The 16112-nt window shown below is 37.7% G+C and overlaps 1 protein-coding gene across 5 annotated transcripts in view; it reads left to right on the top strand.

Moving 5' to 3' along the window:
- The window catches only part of RAPGEF2 (Rap guanine nucleotide exchange factor 2), a 183401-nt gene that overhangs the window by 125557 nt on the left and 41732 nt on the right, over positions 1-16112 (top strand). For all 5 annotated transcript variants that reach the window (XM_035546927.2, XM_035546936.2, XM_035546916.2 and 2 more), the window contains one exon: positions 11609-11740. In XM_035546927.2, coding sequence (XP_035402820.1) covers positions 11609-11740 — 132 coding nt within the window. The remainder of the gene's footprint in view (positions 1-11608; positions 11741-16112) is intronic.

Genomic DNA, 16112 nt, shown 5'->3' with positions numbered 1-16112 from the left:
AACGTCAGCATTTTGAGTGGAATAACACGATGCTTAAATTGACTTGCTCTAAAGCAGTCTTGGTTTTCGCAGGCACCATAAAGCTCCTTCTTGTTTTGCTGTGTTGTATAAGCCAGTAGGGAAACCATTATCTCGTGAGTGGGTTGTTGTGGACATTGGAAGCATTGGGTGAAAACAAGGCTGGGCTAATTGAACTTAACATTTGATATTACTGTTTTGAATAACACTTTGACTATAAATAAAAGCTCTGCCAGTTGTTTCAAAATTCAGTGGAAAGTACTCTTAATGTAAAAGATGGGTCTCTATCGAGTTTTGTAAATAAATGCAAGTGGCTCTGCACAGCTACTGCTGCACGGGGCTCCTGAATGGAGTGGAACCCCTTTGCACTCACCTAAAGACTCTCCAGAAAAGAAGAAAAGTGGTCCTTTATTTTTGGTTCCCTTTCCCTACGATCATCATACACAAGGAGGTCTTTTGTCCAAATTCCTAAATGTTCACTGTCGTTCAAAGAAGCTGGAATCTTGTTCTGTGCAACAGAACAGAAACTGTAGGGTAGTTAGGACTGCATGATACCACATACAGTCTTAAAAGTTTGTGTCAGGGTGAAAAAACTGCATTATTTTCTTTGGGTACCATAGGAGAGAAAATGTAAGCAAGGCTGGGGGTATTACAGCAGCATTCTCTGCCATTGTATTGCCATGGCATAAATACTGTTACAATTTCAAAATTCATAAAATAAGTAATAAAGTTATTTGCCGAGTCAGTGAGCACAGCATTAAAAAAAAAAAACATTGGCAGAGTAAAAACATTGTTAGGATTTTGCAGCATTGGCCATGTATAAAGGAGAAAACTTGCCATTTAAAAATAATCTGAGTTGTCTTGCAGCTGTGCTATTTTTACGTTATCAGAAAAACAGTGACACAAGAAGGTAACAAGTGTTACCTTCATAATGCAAATATGAAACCTTACCTTAATCTCAGGGGTATTCTCTCTAATGTTCTTAAGCAACCTTTCTTTTAAAAATCATCTTATTTTAAAAATAAGCTAGTACCCATAAGCAAAATTGTCTCCTTTTTTCAAACAATTTTTAAATTTTGGTTCGAATCATTGTTTTATAGTGCTCACTATTGTGTGATTAGGAATCTCAAAAATGTGAGTATAGGCACATACATTGCTGCTTTATATTAAAGAGCACCACATAATATTCTTATAAAAAAAAAAAAAAAAGGCTTAAAAGTTACTTTGCCCACTTGTGCATTGAGATACATATCTTGTAATATTGCAATCCCTCAGTTGCTTTGGGGGAATCATTGTGAAACTGTGAATCTTTGTCAGATGAGGAAAACAGGAAACTATTGTAGAGCAAGCACATGCAAAACAAGTAGTCTCAGGACATGGTTTCTTATTTGTACATGGACATTAGTGGAAGAATTATGTATGTTTCTCTCCAATGCCTCAGTTAGTGAAAAGCAAAATTATACTAGGAAAAAAAATATTCTCATGATCCATATTGTAAAGCAAAGATAATCATGTAGATAAAACTCAAAGGGTGGCATTGATATGCATGCAGACATTAAGTTTTAAACAATAATAATAATAATTCCAAATTCTTAGGTCAACTTTGTCAAATGTGTTTCAATTAATTCAGTATTTTATAGAGATAAAGCTGTGTATAAATGGAAATCTCCAGTTTTTGCATGTTTACGTAAAAATACTTTCCTTGCAAGTATACAGAATACAGCTGTCTTTACTAAGAAGCTGCAAGTAATAAAAATCTAAAACGTTATAATGTTAATCATGTTGACTTTTGTGGTTTTCTTCTTCCTTTGGTTAGGCAGTTTCTGAATGAAGGTGTGACAAACCAAGCTGGCCTCTGATTTTTCTGCTTGGAGGAGTGACATGGATCTGGAAGGGATTTTCTGGGTCACTGCCATTGCACACTGCTGTTGCACAGCGCATTCATAACTTTGCCTAGCTTCAGTTCAAAACCTTCTCTGCCACAGCTCCCCTTGAGCGTGGTTTTGAGAGTCTGAGGTTCAATAGGCAGCAGCTTTCAACTTTCTGCTCATTAGTTTTTGCACCTGTATTGTCTCTTGCTCTAAATGTTTCGTTTGAGTCCTTCCTGTTTCTGGGTAGTGATGATTTCCTTTCTCAGCTCAGGCTAAATAACGGCATGCTAAAAGCCCCTCTTACACTTTCTCAATACTATTTTTTCCTCTTTTGATAACTCTGATAGTTCTCTGAATCTCTTAAAGTATATGACTTCAAGTTGGAAACATGTAGCTGGGGATGTGTGCAGTATTCCAGCTAAGGTCTCTTGGGGGGCCTGGGTAAGAGCCCCAGACTCCTGCATTTCTGGGTGCTGCATGCACCCATCTCATCAGGCTCTTTTTCTGCTGCATCGCCTTCACAGTTCAGTCACCCTCTGGTCAGCTACATACTGGAATTATTTTCACAGTCATTTCTGACAAATAAGTTCACAGATTGTTTTGTTGTTCTCAAAGTACATGGTCTAGCATCTTCTTATGCTAGTACTCTCATGCTCCAGGTAGGCGTCATCCTGCTCTCAGGGACGGGTCCCGCTCATCCTTTGTACCAATGGTGCCTCATTGCGCCCTGTTACCAGCAGGCTTTGCCAGCATGCTTGTGATGCATCTCCATCTGTATCAACTTCTGTTTTTTCCCCTACTTAGAAAGATTTACTGCTTGGTCTTAATCTGTAAGTTTCCTTTGTGACTGGGTATAAAACAGAAAAGCAACACGTGGTGTAAGAAAGTCCTGCTGATGGAGTCTTCAGCACTTGACGTTGTACACATATCCTAGGTCTTTGCTTTAACCATTTTAAAAGTGCACAAGATAGATGTTCTTAGCTTTGGGCTAGACTCTTTGCTTGTCTGTAGTGGTTTTCAATCCTGAGTGGTGCTTTAAAGCTGGAAATAAAATCCAGCAGCAGGTGCCATCAGTTTTTACCTCTGCTGGTGTAATGGCTCTTTTGTATGCCCCTCGTGTGCTTTTTAGAACGCTGCATAAGAAACCTGAAATGAGTCTGTATACAAGGTGTACTTGAGCATCCCATCATTTATTTAAAATGTTCTGCAGGATTTAAAACATCTTGTTTGAAAATGTTTGAATTAACATTTCCTGTAAACATATGTGTACACGTAAAACGTTCTTGAACTTTTCATGCTTTTCCATCCTTAGACATAAATCTTTTTCTGATTTCCTGTGGAAGCAAAGTTTGTAACCATGTTTGCTGTTCCTTCCTCTCCCATAATTACTTGTAACAGGTCAAAGAGTTCAAAATTTGCCATTACAAATCTCCAAAACTCCTGAAAGTGGGCCATATTGTTTCCAGTTCAGCAGCAGAAGTTAATATATTAAAAATCAAAAGAGCCACAAGAGCAAGTATTTAGAAGTATCATCAAGTGGAACATGCATTACATTAGTATGGAAATCAATTATTCCCAGGAGAGAAATCTCTGCAAAGCTAGGGCTTATTAATTTTGTCCTCCACATCTATTGCTATTTAATAACGGAGCTTTTGCTGAAATTCAGTAGCTGAGCTGAGTTCACAGCGAAGTAGAAACCTTTGTATGAGTTCCTGAGAATAGGATACGTACTGCTGTACAACCTGCGTACGTGTTCCTGCTAAACCACTAGCTAGGCTGCTTGGGTTCAGAAAAATATTCAGAGCATTTTGCCTGATGGTCATGGGTGTACGGTTCCCCCTCAGTTTTACCTGTAGAGCAGTATGGTTTCTGTCAGAATAGTGTATTTCTTCACTGTGCCAAGGGAGAGAAATAGAACACTGTGATTTTCGTGACTTTTTGGGTTTGTTTTACGTTCTGCCACCATTGAGATATTTCAGAAGAAAACTGAGGTGCCTCAGAGTGGTCTGTAATTGCAGCTCAAGGGCCTCTTTGGCTGTCAGTTTTCATTATTTCCATGGTAGGAATTCCCTTCCTGGTTTTATTCGGTCTTTTTGCACAGCACAGACTCTGGGAATAGTAGTGCTTGGTGAGACAGTGGGTTGGGTTGTCTCACCAGGAGTTGTGTGCTATGTCTCCGCAAGTCTGCAGGCATAAGAGTAGAGTTTCTGCATTTTACTATTTGAGCACTTGTTCAAGGTGACAAAAAATAGGACCTGATGTAAACTTTAGAAGCTTTGTGAAACAGCACAAACTGGCCAATATAAAATACCCAGTGCTGTTAAAGAAAAATACGGGAGGAAGCCTGGCAAAATCCTACATACGCCATTCTGCAAAGCTTTGCTTCAGCTGCACTGTTTGGGTGACAGCTTCAGCAGAGTAAAAGTCTTGCAGAAATTAAGCTGAAGATGCAGACAGAACAACAGATCTTCTCAGTGAAGGGGATTTAAAAATCGCACACAGTGCCTGAGCAGTGGTGGTGTTGGCAAAATCAGCTTTGCTCTTAACTCTAGGTGAGGCAACATGACTGAAACGTTTTGCAGGACACGTTTCTCCATGCTCAAAGAGTTGTCTGTACTTAAATGTATATCTGCAGTCAAAACAGCTGGGAAACAGTCATTTGATATTGAATCCTTGCACAGCGGGACCACTCCAACCATCAGAGTCGGTATTTTAAAAGTACACAATTAGCCTTTGTTGCTAGTTGAAGAAGTTACACTTTTACCAAGTATTTTCTGAATGAGATAGACTTGTGAATAAACTCCTGAATAAAGATCTAAATAAAAAAAATTCTCACCTTGCAGAGTTGCTGCTGCTCATTATAAATACGTTATGATGCTTTGTGCTCCAAATCTCAAGAACCTGAGAAAAGCTTTTGAAAACGATGTCCTCAAGCTTTAGTTCAAATCCATTCTGCATTTTTTCTTTTGTATTCTTGGTTCACTCTCACTTTAAATACATTGATACATTTTTTTTTTTTAATATTGAGTTGTTGCCAATACATTTGTGTTTGCTGAAGGAACAGTACTTATGCCAAATTTCCTGAAAAAGAAGCTTGAATGTAAAACACTATATTGGATCTGCTGCACAAATGCTGTCCAAAAAAAAAAAAAAAAAAAACAAATACTAACAGAGCAACAGAGCTGGTTCTGCAACAGATGAGGTTAAGTTAAAGAAGAATGGGTGTGTGTCAGTGATGCATTTCATACTTTTCCTTTGAAAAGTGTTTTCCCTGAGAGCTTTTCTCCATTCCCCAAATACCCATTTACATTTCACCACCTCTGTGCCTGTGCAGAAGCCAATAGTCCTTCAAGCAAAGGATAATTACGTTCTATGCATTAAACGCTCATAGGATTAGCTGCTGAGAGCTATGAGATGTACATTAAGTGGCAGGCATTGTGTGTTTTGTAAAGGAAACAAAATGAAGTTCCCCCACACGCTATGTCTTGCTCACTCTCTCCCCGAGACCAGCAGGTCACATTGCATTGGTTTAAGCCTCCAAACAGTTTTATGGGGGAGTACCTGCAGCAAATTATGAGTGCGGGAAAAGTATGAGGAGCTTGCCTGAAAAGTCCTCGTAATGCTGTTTTGCTTGTTGTTGTTGTTAGAGAGATTCTGCTGTGGGCTTTGTATATAAATAATCTGCTCAACAGATTGCATGAATGCAGCATTTCCAGAACGGGGGTTGCGTCTTGTGTTGTAATCAAGACGAAAAATGCTTTTAGGAGTAGGTCTTTGTGAGCTTTGAGTCACTGTTTCACACAAAGGTGTCTATTTGACTGAGGAAAATAAGTAGATTTAAAATACATGAGATACTTTTGCATAAAGTGACTACGTACAGACTGCATAATTTAAGTCGGAAGGTTTTTTCATCTGGTTTTAGCGCTTAACTCTTCTCTTGCTGAAGTTTGCAGAGAAAACATCAATACTTCTTAATGTTTTCCATCTCACCTCTACATAAAGGAAATCCTGCTTCTATGGGAATCGCATCCTAATTTGAGCTGTGCATAGCTTAAACTTTTATTTTAAATTTAACTCTGTGCTGGACATGTCAGCCTGCATCATGTCTTTAGGCAGAATCAATAGAAGTTACTTTATTATTCTGTAATTACTTAGATTGACTGCTGTGTTTTAGATCACTGAACCATAAAAATCTTTTCCTTGATGCCTCCCTTGGTTAGGGAGAGAATTATGTTGAAATAGCACATAAATAGCGCACTGATGAATGCCCACCATTAGTAGTAATATTTCTTCCTTTAGTCATTAAATATTGTAAATCTGAGTATATTATTAAAAACATAAACAAATTTACAGATGTTTAATAGAAAAATAAACAGTTACATAAACTAGTGAAATGAGATGTTAATGACTTGATAGGGTGCTGAAGCATGCTGGGTTTGTAATCTAGGCTATTCTAGTACAATATAACTTCAAAATTTTAATCTTGAATAAGGAAAAATGGGAAAGACTTAAGGCATAGTATTTCTTGTATTTTTATAATATGACGTGTATTATATTTTTTCATTAGTAAGCAGGTACAAGATATGTTTCTAGTAATAGTATGAGGTTACAAGAAACAGAACACCTTTCATAATATTACAGGGGTTTTTATTACATTATTTTATTAGAAAGCAGGGGTCTACAAGTAAGTGCTGAGAGGCATATGTTCAGAGGCTGAAGAATCAGTGTTCGTGTTTCTTCAATTTCAGAAAATGGAAGCATGTCATAAAAGTGATATTTTGTGTTGTCCTACGTCCACCGTGCAGTGGCACTTTATTGCCTATAGAACTGTTCATCGGGAATTGCTTAAAACCATGTTACGCCATTGCTCTCAAATTTCGTGTTTCTGTGGATGTTCTTCAGCCAGTCACTGTGCAGGCTTTGTAAATCTTTCATAAAGTGCTAAACGGCCTTCAGTGGAAGACCTTGCTTATAAAATGCTTACTGATGGGTTTGTCCTAAAATGAGCGGTGTAGTGGAACTCTCTAACCAGAGTTCCTCTTGTACTTCAAACGTATATTTTCATGTTTTTTCCCATTATTGCATGTATACTTTTTCCACATATAACCACATTAAAAAAAAAAGTTAAAGAAATATCCTTTAACATATACCTTAAAGACTTTGATATATTCCCTAGTAAATATTCTGAGAATATATTCATTTTCTAACATCCTGCTTTAGTGGGGCAAGCCTAATGATGTCCTGAGTAGAAGTTGGACAGAATGCAGAGGAGCTCAAGTGATACTCTGAGAAAGAGGATGAGCCCAGCACGGTCCCCATGGTGGCATGTAGTCACTGCCTCCTGTCATACAGAAAGGCACGCCGGAGAGTAGGAGAAAATCATGATGCTCTTAAAATAGGAGGAAGATATTCAGAGCAAAATAATTGTTAGCTTTGCATGCATAAAATGGTGACTCACTTTGAGGGTGGAAGTAATAAAATGCTGCTTTTAATATAGGAAGATACAATATGGTATAAGGTGTGGTACATTTCAAAGCAGAGGTACTTCTGTGCGCTTAAGAAAGTTTCGCGTAACGGTTCAAGTTTATATTTGTGACTTCCAAGAAGTAAATGCTTGGAATTTCCAGATGCACAGGTTTTCCTCCAGTTTCCTCTACATGTGTATAAACTGTTTAAACGTGTACATGTATACGGGCACACTTGTCAAGAGCTACAAGTACACACACGAAATACTGTTTTGACCTCTCCCAAATTAAGATTAGATCTTTGGTGTTAACTATTTTATCGATTCATGCTCTGTTCTAAAAATTTATTTCCCCTGTTATGTTATAGCTTTTTAGGTCTTGGCATATGTAGCCTTAATGTTTTTCACTTACCTAGTTTGTCCTTGAAATAGGTTATCAGGGCAGTTATCTGGTCCTTTTAATGACTCTCAATTATTTAATATGGTGTTCATGTAATACACTTTACAGTTACATTTACTGAAGAATGAATCATGCGTTTATTTTTCTAAATTACCCTGCCATGTTTTTACTCCATCTGCTAGGTCATTCCGATGCGGTGACTACAAGTGTTTAATAACAAAGTTAAGAAATGCTCTACATTGCTGACTTTGGCAAAGCTGTAGTTTAGTGTTTGGTGGTGTCACAGTGCTCTTCACGTAAAATATGCAAGTTGCGTTTTCCCCTTATTACTCTGAAGGACTCCTTAAAACTAGCCGTCATGTCATAAAAAAGCAGAAGAAGATAAAGTTGGCTCTTTGGTTCTGATGCCATTGGTGGTGTCTGCAGTCTGTCCCAGCTGATGCTCCGAGGCAAGCGGTATGCCCTTACATTTTCTGATATTACCGTGTGATCTGGAGGATAAGGCACATGTTATATGTAGCCTTTATGCACTTTAAAACATTACAAGAAAACCTTTATTCTTCTGGGATACTAAATGCTGACGGCAGTCTTAAACTGTTGAATGGAATGAGAGATGAATGCAAGCACTGAGTGCTCAAATTTCACAATGAAGTGATGTTCGGTAGCACAGAAAATAGATCTATAATAGTGAAGTTAGGTGTCATGTCTCCCAAAAGCACAGACTGATGTTCCTAGCCAGTTCTTCACTGGATGTACAGCAGAGCTTCATGATGTTATTTTCAAACAGTACTCTTTCGCACTGCACATAAGAAATGAGGTGCAAATACCCTGGTCTGAGCCAGACAGCCTTGCGCAGGTTGCTGGCACTGCTCAGGCTGTTGAAAGCTGCATTTCGTTCTTGCACGGCTTGCTGGAAGCTGTTTACCTGACATTGCCCTCCACAAGGGAAAGGGGTGGCCTCTTATGTCGAAGATTTAGATGCCTGCTTTTGTCATTATCATCAGTGTTTTGCTTCTTTCCCATGGCGTGCATTAAATACTTTGAATAGCAGGATGCGGCCAAGACAGAAATGCATGCATTTCTCACACGCTCCTTGAGCTCACCATTTAGATGTTTCAGGTTTCGACTGTGTTTTATTTCTTGTCTCACAGCTTCTCACCTTAACTTATTTGAGGATAGGGCAGTTGAGTTGGATGTCGCTTTCGGGCATATAGCACAGAGACGTATTCTGCAAAGATGTGAGCATGTGCTTCCTGCTTGTGAATAGTCCCATTTGATTAAGATCAAAGTGACTGGCTGGGTTGCCCTAAGTAAAATGCCTGCTTCTGATCTGCTGCTGTCACCACTTGGCAAGCCCATCACATGCAGCATGGCTTTGACTTTAGGAGCTATTCTGAAACCGGTAGTCACCAGACATTCAGCTGATTGTCTACAGCCAAAAAAAAAAAAAAAAGTCAGAAGGCTTGCATTTATTTGCCTTGTATATTATCACTTGCAGTGGAAACTCCAGCCTCTGCCAATTGCCCGTGTAGGAGCAAAACATAAATCCTTGCTGTTCATTTAAAACACTAAGTGCCGCCGTTATATTAAACGAAGCTTGATTTCATTTTTTTCATATACTAACTGGGTTTGCTTTGATGTAAGGCTCTAAAGAATTGTTATTGCATTGATTAAAAATAAATGCAATTGTTAGTGGCTTGGAGATATTTGAAAGGCACTATGAAAAATGAACGTGTTTGGCTGGGCTCAGGACTGTAGACATGAATCTCCCTTTGGAGGTGATGTTTATTTGTGACTGAAATAGCTACTACTTGATAAAATACAAAGCTTTCAGAATATTAGGCAGTATCTGCTCTGTGAGTTATCATTAGACATGCAAATCATAGGTGACTTGTGTCTGCATGTTAAAATAATATATAGGATTTCTACTCGGAAATAACCCTGGACTACTTTAATTCTAGGAGACTGTACTTTCAGAAGTAAATGGAGTTTTCATCAACGTCTTACAAGAGCTGCGATGATTTACTTCCTGTGCATTCTGTCTATGGGACATATACTTATTTGTAGAGTGGTTTGAATCCTAATCAAAAATTACTGATATCCAGGCGATTATACTAAATACTCTGCTGTTTTGTGCTGATGGAAACTTAAAGATTGAAAAGGGAAGTAGCAGGGTCAACAGATATTGTAACTAATGCATTTTTTCATCCTATATTTTCTCCTTTTGGTATGTCAATAACACTGGTGAACATAATTAGATTTTTCTGGAGGCAGCATCAATGGCTTTATATATATATTAGAGTATTGCTTTTGTTAATTGCCCTTTCGTTGTTGATTGGTATATGAAGATCAAATCTAGCTCTGGGCTGGCTGAAGCTTTTTAGGGTTATTAATGTCTGGTTCTTGGTTTTAGTTCCTCTTGCAGGTAAAATAGTAAGAATTTTTCAAAGCGTAGCCATTTTTGCTGTCAATTCTGTAGTCATACTGCAGTAAGGAAGAAACCGTTTTTAGGTGTATTGGAATAGGAAATGCCAGTCAGCCTAAATACGACTGAGGTTTCCAGTTGGCCGTGCTTTCGCCACAAATGCTGAAGTCAGGGTTCTTCCAGGGCAGGTACCATACGCAGCTTTAAGCCAGGCAAGCGGCAGCAAAATCATTCAGTACATCTGTGTAGAGCTGGTCATTTTCTCAAGCACGGTTGCGTTTGTGACTTCAGCAGGCTTTTTGTCTAAAAATTTATCCTGATTGACCTATTCTGTCTTAATGCTGAATGAGTTCTTATTTTCATTTCCATCGGGGGCAGAAGGTAGTAGCACCAGGGTACTGTTAACAACTGACATGGGTGGACACCCTGTACATGGCATTCTTCTTACTCTCTATTGAGGTGTGTTTGTATCTGCCTTGTCTGAGTTGGAGCAAAAAGAAATTAATGAACAAAGTTTTTCAACTATTGAAGTATTTATTGCATACCAAAATCAATACTTTAACATACTTTTATATATAATAGCTAGTGGTGGGATGCAAGCTTTTTGAGGAGACGAGTATTTTGCCCCTGAAATAGCATTTAAATATTGTTTCAGACGGCAAATACTTTCCTTTATCAAAGTTCACTGTCTACAGCCTGGCAATGTTGACGGTTCTTACAGATTTTCATGGGACCTGTGTGCGTAAAGCAATAGTAAAATATACGTCACAAATGTTTGGTGGATGATCGTTAAAAGATCAAATGTCCTGTCTTGTTTCATTCTTCAGTGAAGCACGTGCGCAAACTCATTTCAGGATTCCAGCTCATTGCGGTTGTGTCGGTTTTCCCACATTTCCTGTTTGCCGTCATGTTATTTGGCTCCAAGTGTAGTGGATAGTTCAGTGCCTTGGGTTTTACTTGTCTGTAAAGTACCCTGTTGACTTCAGAAGCAAAAGAGTTAGCCAAACCCAGACCAGCGTTTGTTGTAACTATGTGACTTTACTCACTGTTAATCCTACTCTACAGGAAACCATTGATACTGAGGGCAGCACAATATTCATATGAAGTTTAATTCTACCCAAATTGTGCAGTAAGATACTAAAGAATTTGGCATAAGGGTTATCGCTTCATTGATGTTTGTTCTCAGATTTTTTAAAATATTTTTTTGCATCTCTTCTTATATTTGCAGCACTTGATGGTATATTGCTGACTTCTGCACCAATCTTAAAAAATTGGAAAACTCAAACTTTCATGCTGCATGCTCAAACCCCAATGGTTTTCTTGATGTAGTTGGTGCTGGCAGAAAGTAAAGTGTGACATACATGATTTAAATTCATTTTGCTCTGTATCTACCTCAAATTGTAATGATGCTTTTTCTGCTCCACCTATAGCTTCCTGCAGATTTCACAAAGCTGCACCTTACTGACAGTCTCCACCCACAGGTGACCCACGTTTCATCTAGTCACTCAGGATGTAGCATCACTAGTGATTCAGGAAGCAGCAGCCTTTCTGATATCTACCAGGTAAGACTGGAAGGGATGCTGATGGGAGGTGCCGTTTCAAACAGTTCAGATGTTAATAGCCGAACACCCGTGTTATCCTGTATTGTCACTTCTTGTCTGAAGAAGTGATCCATAGATTTCAAAAAACTAATTTTTGCTAGAATCAGGATAATTTCAGGGTTGCATCTGCTTCTTACTAGATCTGATGTTTGAAAACTCAGCAGGTAATCTGCAGTGCAGTAACATGACATATGTTTCCTTAGTCTGTCACATCCAAGTCAGCAGTGCAGAGGTGTAGTGTTTTTGCAACGTTTCAGGTTTCTACTTCATGAATTTTGTTTGTATTTTGAGGCTTTTTGGAGAGAAAATGTCCTGAATTTCAGCGTGGAAAGCCAGTGTGACTCTTCAGTAGAGCTAACTTAGGAGGCAAAGGGACTTTGTTCCCTGACTCCAGCATCTCACCTCACCTTTCTGAGTGACTGCTTTGCCATTTGCAAAGAAACAGCAATAATGTTTACTGCTATTTTGAGAAGACTTTGAGATCTGTTGACAAGAAGTGACCTGAGCTGGGCATTCTGATAAAAAGTGAGATGAGATTTTCAAAAGTATAGATTTAGAACTTTGTCAAATGAGTTTTTTTTTTTTTTTCTTGGTGCTGTATTTTATAGTTCTGAGATGTATTGGCTTCCAAATCTGGCATACATCCAGTAGCTGGAACAAAAAATACTCAGTGAGCAGCCTGTGCTGGCCTGACTTCAGGGATATATTCTGATTTCTCCACCCTGTAGAAAGCTGGTACTAGCCTCTTGGTAGTGCTTTTTCTCCTGGCTACCTGGGAAACATGGGGGGGGCTTGAACTGGTGAGATTTCTGAAGCTATCACACGGCTGGGGGGCTTCTTGTTGCAAAGTTCTGTGCTCTTCATTTGGAGCAGAGCTTGCTGTGAAACACATCCCAAGGGTGCCTAGAACATTTGAGGTGTATGTGCTTGTTTTAAATATATTTAAAAAAAATATAAAAATAATAATATGAGGAAGTCTATATCTTCCTCTTGATATTTTCAGTTCTTGCAATGTCCTCTGATAGGAAACTAGCAATTTATTTAAATTAGATTTGATTCACTTTTTCAGAATAACATTCTTCTCTCAAAAGGATTTTGAAAAAATTTAACGGGAACAATTCTACTTGAAGTTTTATTTACTAGAAAAGGAATAATTTTTGGTTTGGATGCTTTTAAAAATACAGACGTCCATTTAAATAATGGGAAAAGCATTATCTGCACAAATACATACAACTTAAGTTGTGAACATATTTGTAACATTTAGTCTGTTTTAGGGGAACAAGCTTGGAGACTTTCCTGTAGTAGGAGGTAGGCTTAAAAAAAAAAGTTTCCGTTCAGTTTAGATAATAATTGCAATAATGCAAAGTCTTATTTTTGTGAAAAATATGTCAAAGTAACTGAACACTTTAGGCAGAGCATATGTCAGTCAAGTATATTTCTCAAAATTTCTTCTGAAGAGAAGATTACTTTGAGATAGGATTTATGTTTATACTGTGAGGGTGAAGAAGAGGTAAAATCAGCTTTGTTCTTTGTCTTCTATAGATTTTCATACCTTTTATTCTAAAGATTTTATCCTTAAGCATAAAAATACCAAGTACCTCTAGAGAGACACTTGTAGGTGGCATTTAGATGGTTATAGTCATACAGTTCATCTCTAGATAAGTTGCTGAAACTTCTTGTAAAAGTTTTGGAAGAAAACCCTTATAACTGTGAGAAGGATCACTGAGTTCCTGGGAAATTAAAAATACAATAGGGAAGCTTTAGAGAAATAGTTCTTGAGTCACCAATCTGGTGTATGTCTCCTGTAGTAATTTTTTTTCAGTAATGAAATCAACAGTATGGTTGGCGTTTAGAGAGAGTTAGTGATTTTTGTGAAGTATTTACATGGGGAATATTTACTTTAATATATTTACTTTAATACTTAAAATTTAATTTTTGTCTAATTAAAAAAAAAGAGGATACTGTGTCACATGCTTTAAAAAATACTTTGCTTTCTTCAATTAATTTGCAGCTAATTGCTCATTTAAAGAATTATTGGCACAGGTGTATTAAGATCTGTGTAACTGCACAATGTCAGTGTAATTACTAAAATAACGTGTGTCCTTAGAGACATAAAGTATTGCAAGCATTTATTGCAGAATGCTTTGTTTTAGAACATACTTGAAGTTTTTATTTAAAAAACAAAAGCACACCTGAATTGATGAATCCAGTTGTAGGAATAGATAAAGTTGGGAATCCTAAAGTCTTGAAATTAACTTTGTGGTACCAAGTGCTGTCATTTTTAATAATTTCTCATATTGTCACAAACCATTAATTTCTTACTTCAGTTTCAGTTGTAAAAGAATATAATGTAGGAATGTTAAGTTAGGCTAAAGTACTGAAAAAAAAAAAGGTGACCACAAGATAAACAGCAGTAATCTGAATACTCTAGGATCAAGTCTGGGATTAAGTAATCAGAAATACTTTTTAAAAAGATTGGGTCAGTCTTTTCACAATTATTTGCCTTTTAATTCTCCCCCAAGTGTTTATTCAAAAATGATAAACCATAACCAAGTCATCTACATTATTTTTTGCTTAAATTTTAATAGATCTTAGGCAAAGCTCAGTATCATCGTTGCTATAATTCTGTTCCATATTTAAAGGCATCTTTCCACTCAGTAGAATGGACTTATGTTCATTATGTCTAAGTGGAAAGGAATGATTCAGAAAGATTGCCAACTTACCTTTTGATTGATTTAAAGAAAAAAAAGTTTTCTTAAATTACTCTGTTAACTGGATCTTTACTGTCAATGTCAGAGTTAATGATATGTCATGTTATGCATCCTAGTAAGTTTTAGTCCTGTAGCCTTAAGAGCAGCTGTTTGCAGTAAAAATATGTTCATGGCCTTTTCAGATTTTTTGAATAAATCATGAAGCTGAATCTTCAGATGCTTTCAGCATTGAGCTGAGAATATTTCCTTTTAAATATTAATGCTGTAACTAAATTTGTCAAATGTTGCACATGAAAGAACTTCTTTTAGGCTAAGAATTATTTACCACAATAAAATAAATAATCCTTTGTCGTTATCCACCCAAGTCTAAAAATAAATGTCAGGTGCCCATCAATATAGTTGTTAATGTTAGAACTTTTATTTTAGGAAATAAGTTCACCGTTGGCTAACTGTGTAACGGGGCTGGAGAGGAAGGGGATGCTGAGTGTTAGCTTGCGTGCGGGCTGGTATCTGCCAAGAACAATACTTTGGTCCTGCCTTGTGTTGACTTGGCAAAGCAAGTCGTTCACTGTTGCTTCTCATGTTCCGTTACATACCTCTTCCTATACGCTCCTGAACGCTTCCTATCCCTGACATGTTTATTACCAGCTGATGAGTCCGGTTTGAGAGTGGGGAGATTTAAGCCTGTGAATGCCTGTTATCCCTCCTCCCTCTCTTGGGAAGGCATTGTGTTGCCTGAGCTCCTTCCTTTGCCAGCCTTTCTTTGCCTTATCCTGTCCTCAGACTGGTGGCTTCCTGGCAGCCCTACGTGCCCGCCCGTGTCTGCCCCAGACGCTCCCAGCAGTAAAGGAACTGGGTAACATCCTTTCAGTGACCCTCCCAGGATGCGGGTAGCGCTGGGAAATTTTCAAGATGTCAGCTTTTGTTTTCTCACGGGCCTGATAGGAGAACTCTTCAAAGAAAGGTCCGTCTTCTAGAGGTTTCATGGGCATTCACACTCTTCGCAGTACAGTTTAAAAAAATAATCTGACAACCTTAAATTTGTGTGAGATTTGTCTGCAATAGTTGTAATTGAATGTAACATATATTATCATAATTACATGACAAACAGATACATATTATAATTAGTTACATGGCTTGAATTCGATAGCAATTTATTGATATGGTAACCTTTTACCCAGTGAGTTGAAAGCTAATGTAAAACAAAACCCGAGCTGTGATTTCTCTCTGTGGAAAAGCTGGGTGCAGTGTGCCTATATAGTGACAGGAGAAAATCTTTCAAACTAGTGGGATTTCTGCGAATGATTTCACTGAAGGTGCAGTGCCAGTTTTCTTGGTGTTTTCTATCAATATCAGCTTATAAATTAAGAAATAAAACCAGAAGATTTTTGCTGATATATATTCTTAACCTCCCCTTTTCAGTTTTTTTATAGCCCTTCAACCACAGTGATAACTTTAAAAAGGTGGATTTTTTTGAGATAGCTTGGCAGTTTTATTTACTAGCTTGAAGAGCTGCATCAGACACAGATGAACCTATTTCTGATCTGCACAAGAAGTGTCTTGAATCTTTTTTTCCAGTATTTTTCTCTTGCATACTTGGAGATTCTGTGGTTTTTAGGTGG

The sequence above is a fragment of the Cygnus atratus genome, chromosome 4 (assembly GCF_013377495.2).
Source record: "Cygnus atratus isolate AKBS03 ecotype Queensland, Australia chromosome 4, CAtr_DNAZoo_HiC_assembly, whole genome shotgun sequence".
Lineage (NCBI taxonomy): Eukaryota > Metazoa > Chordata > Aves > Anseriformes > Anatidae > Cygnus > Cygnus atratus.
Note: the sequence above shows the minus strand (reverse complement) of the source record. Positions and strands in the feature narration are given on the sequence as shown.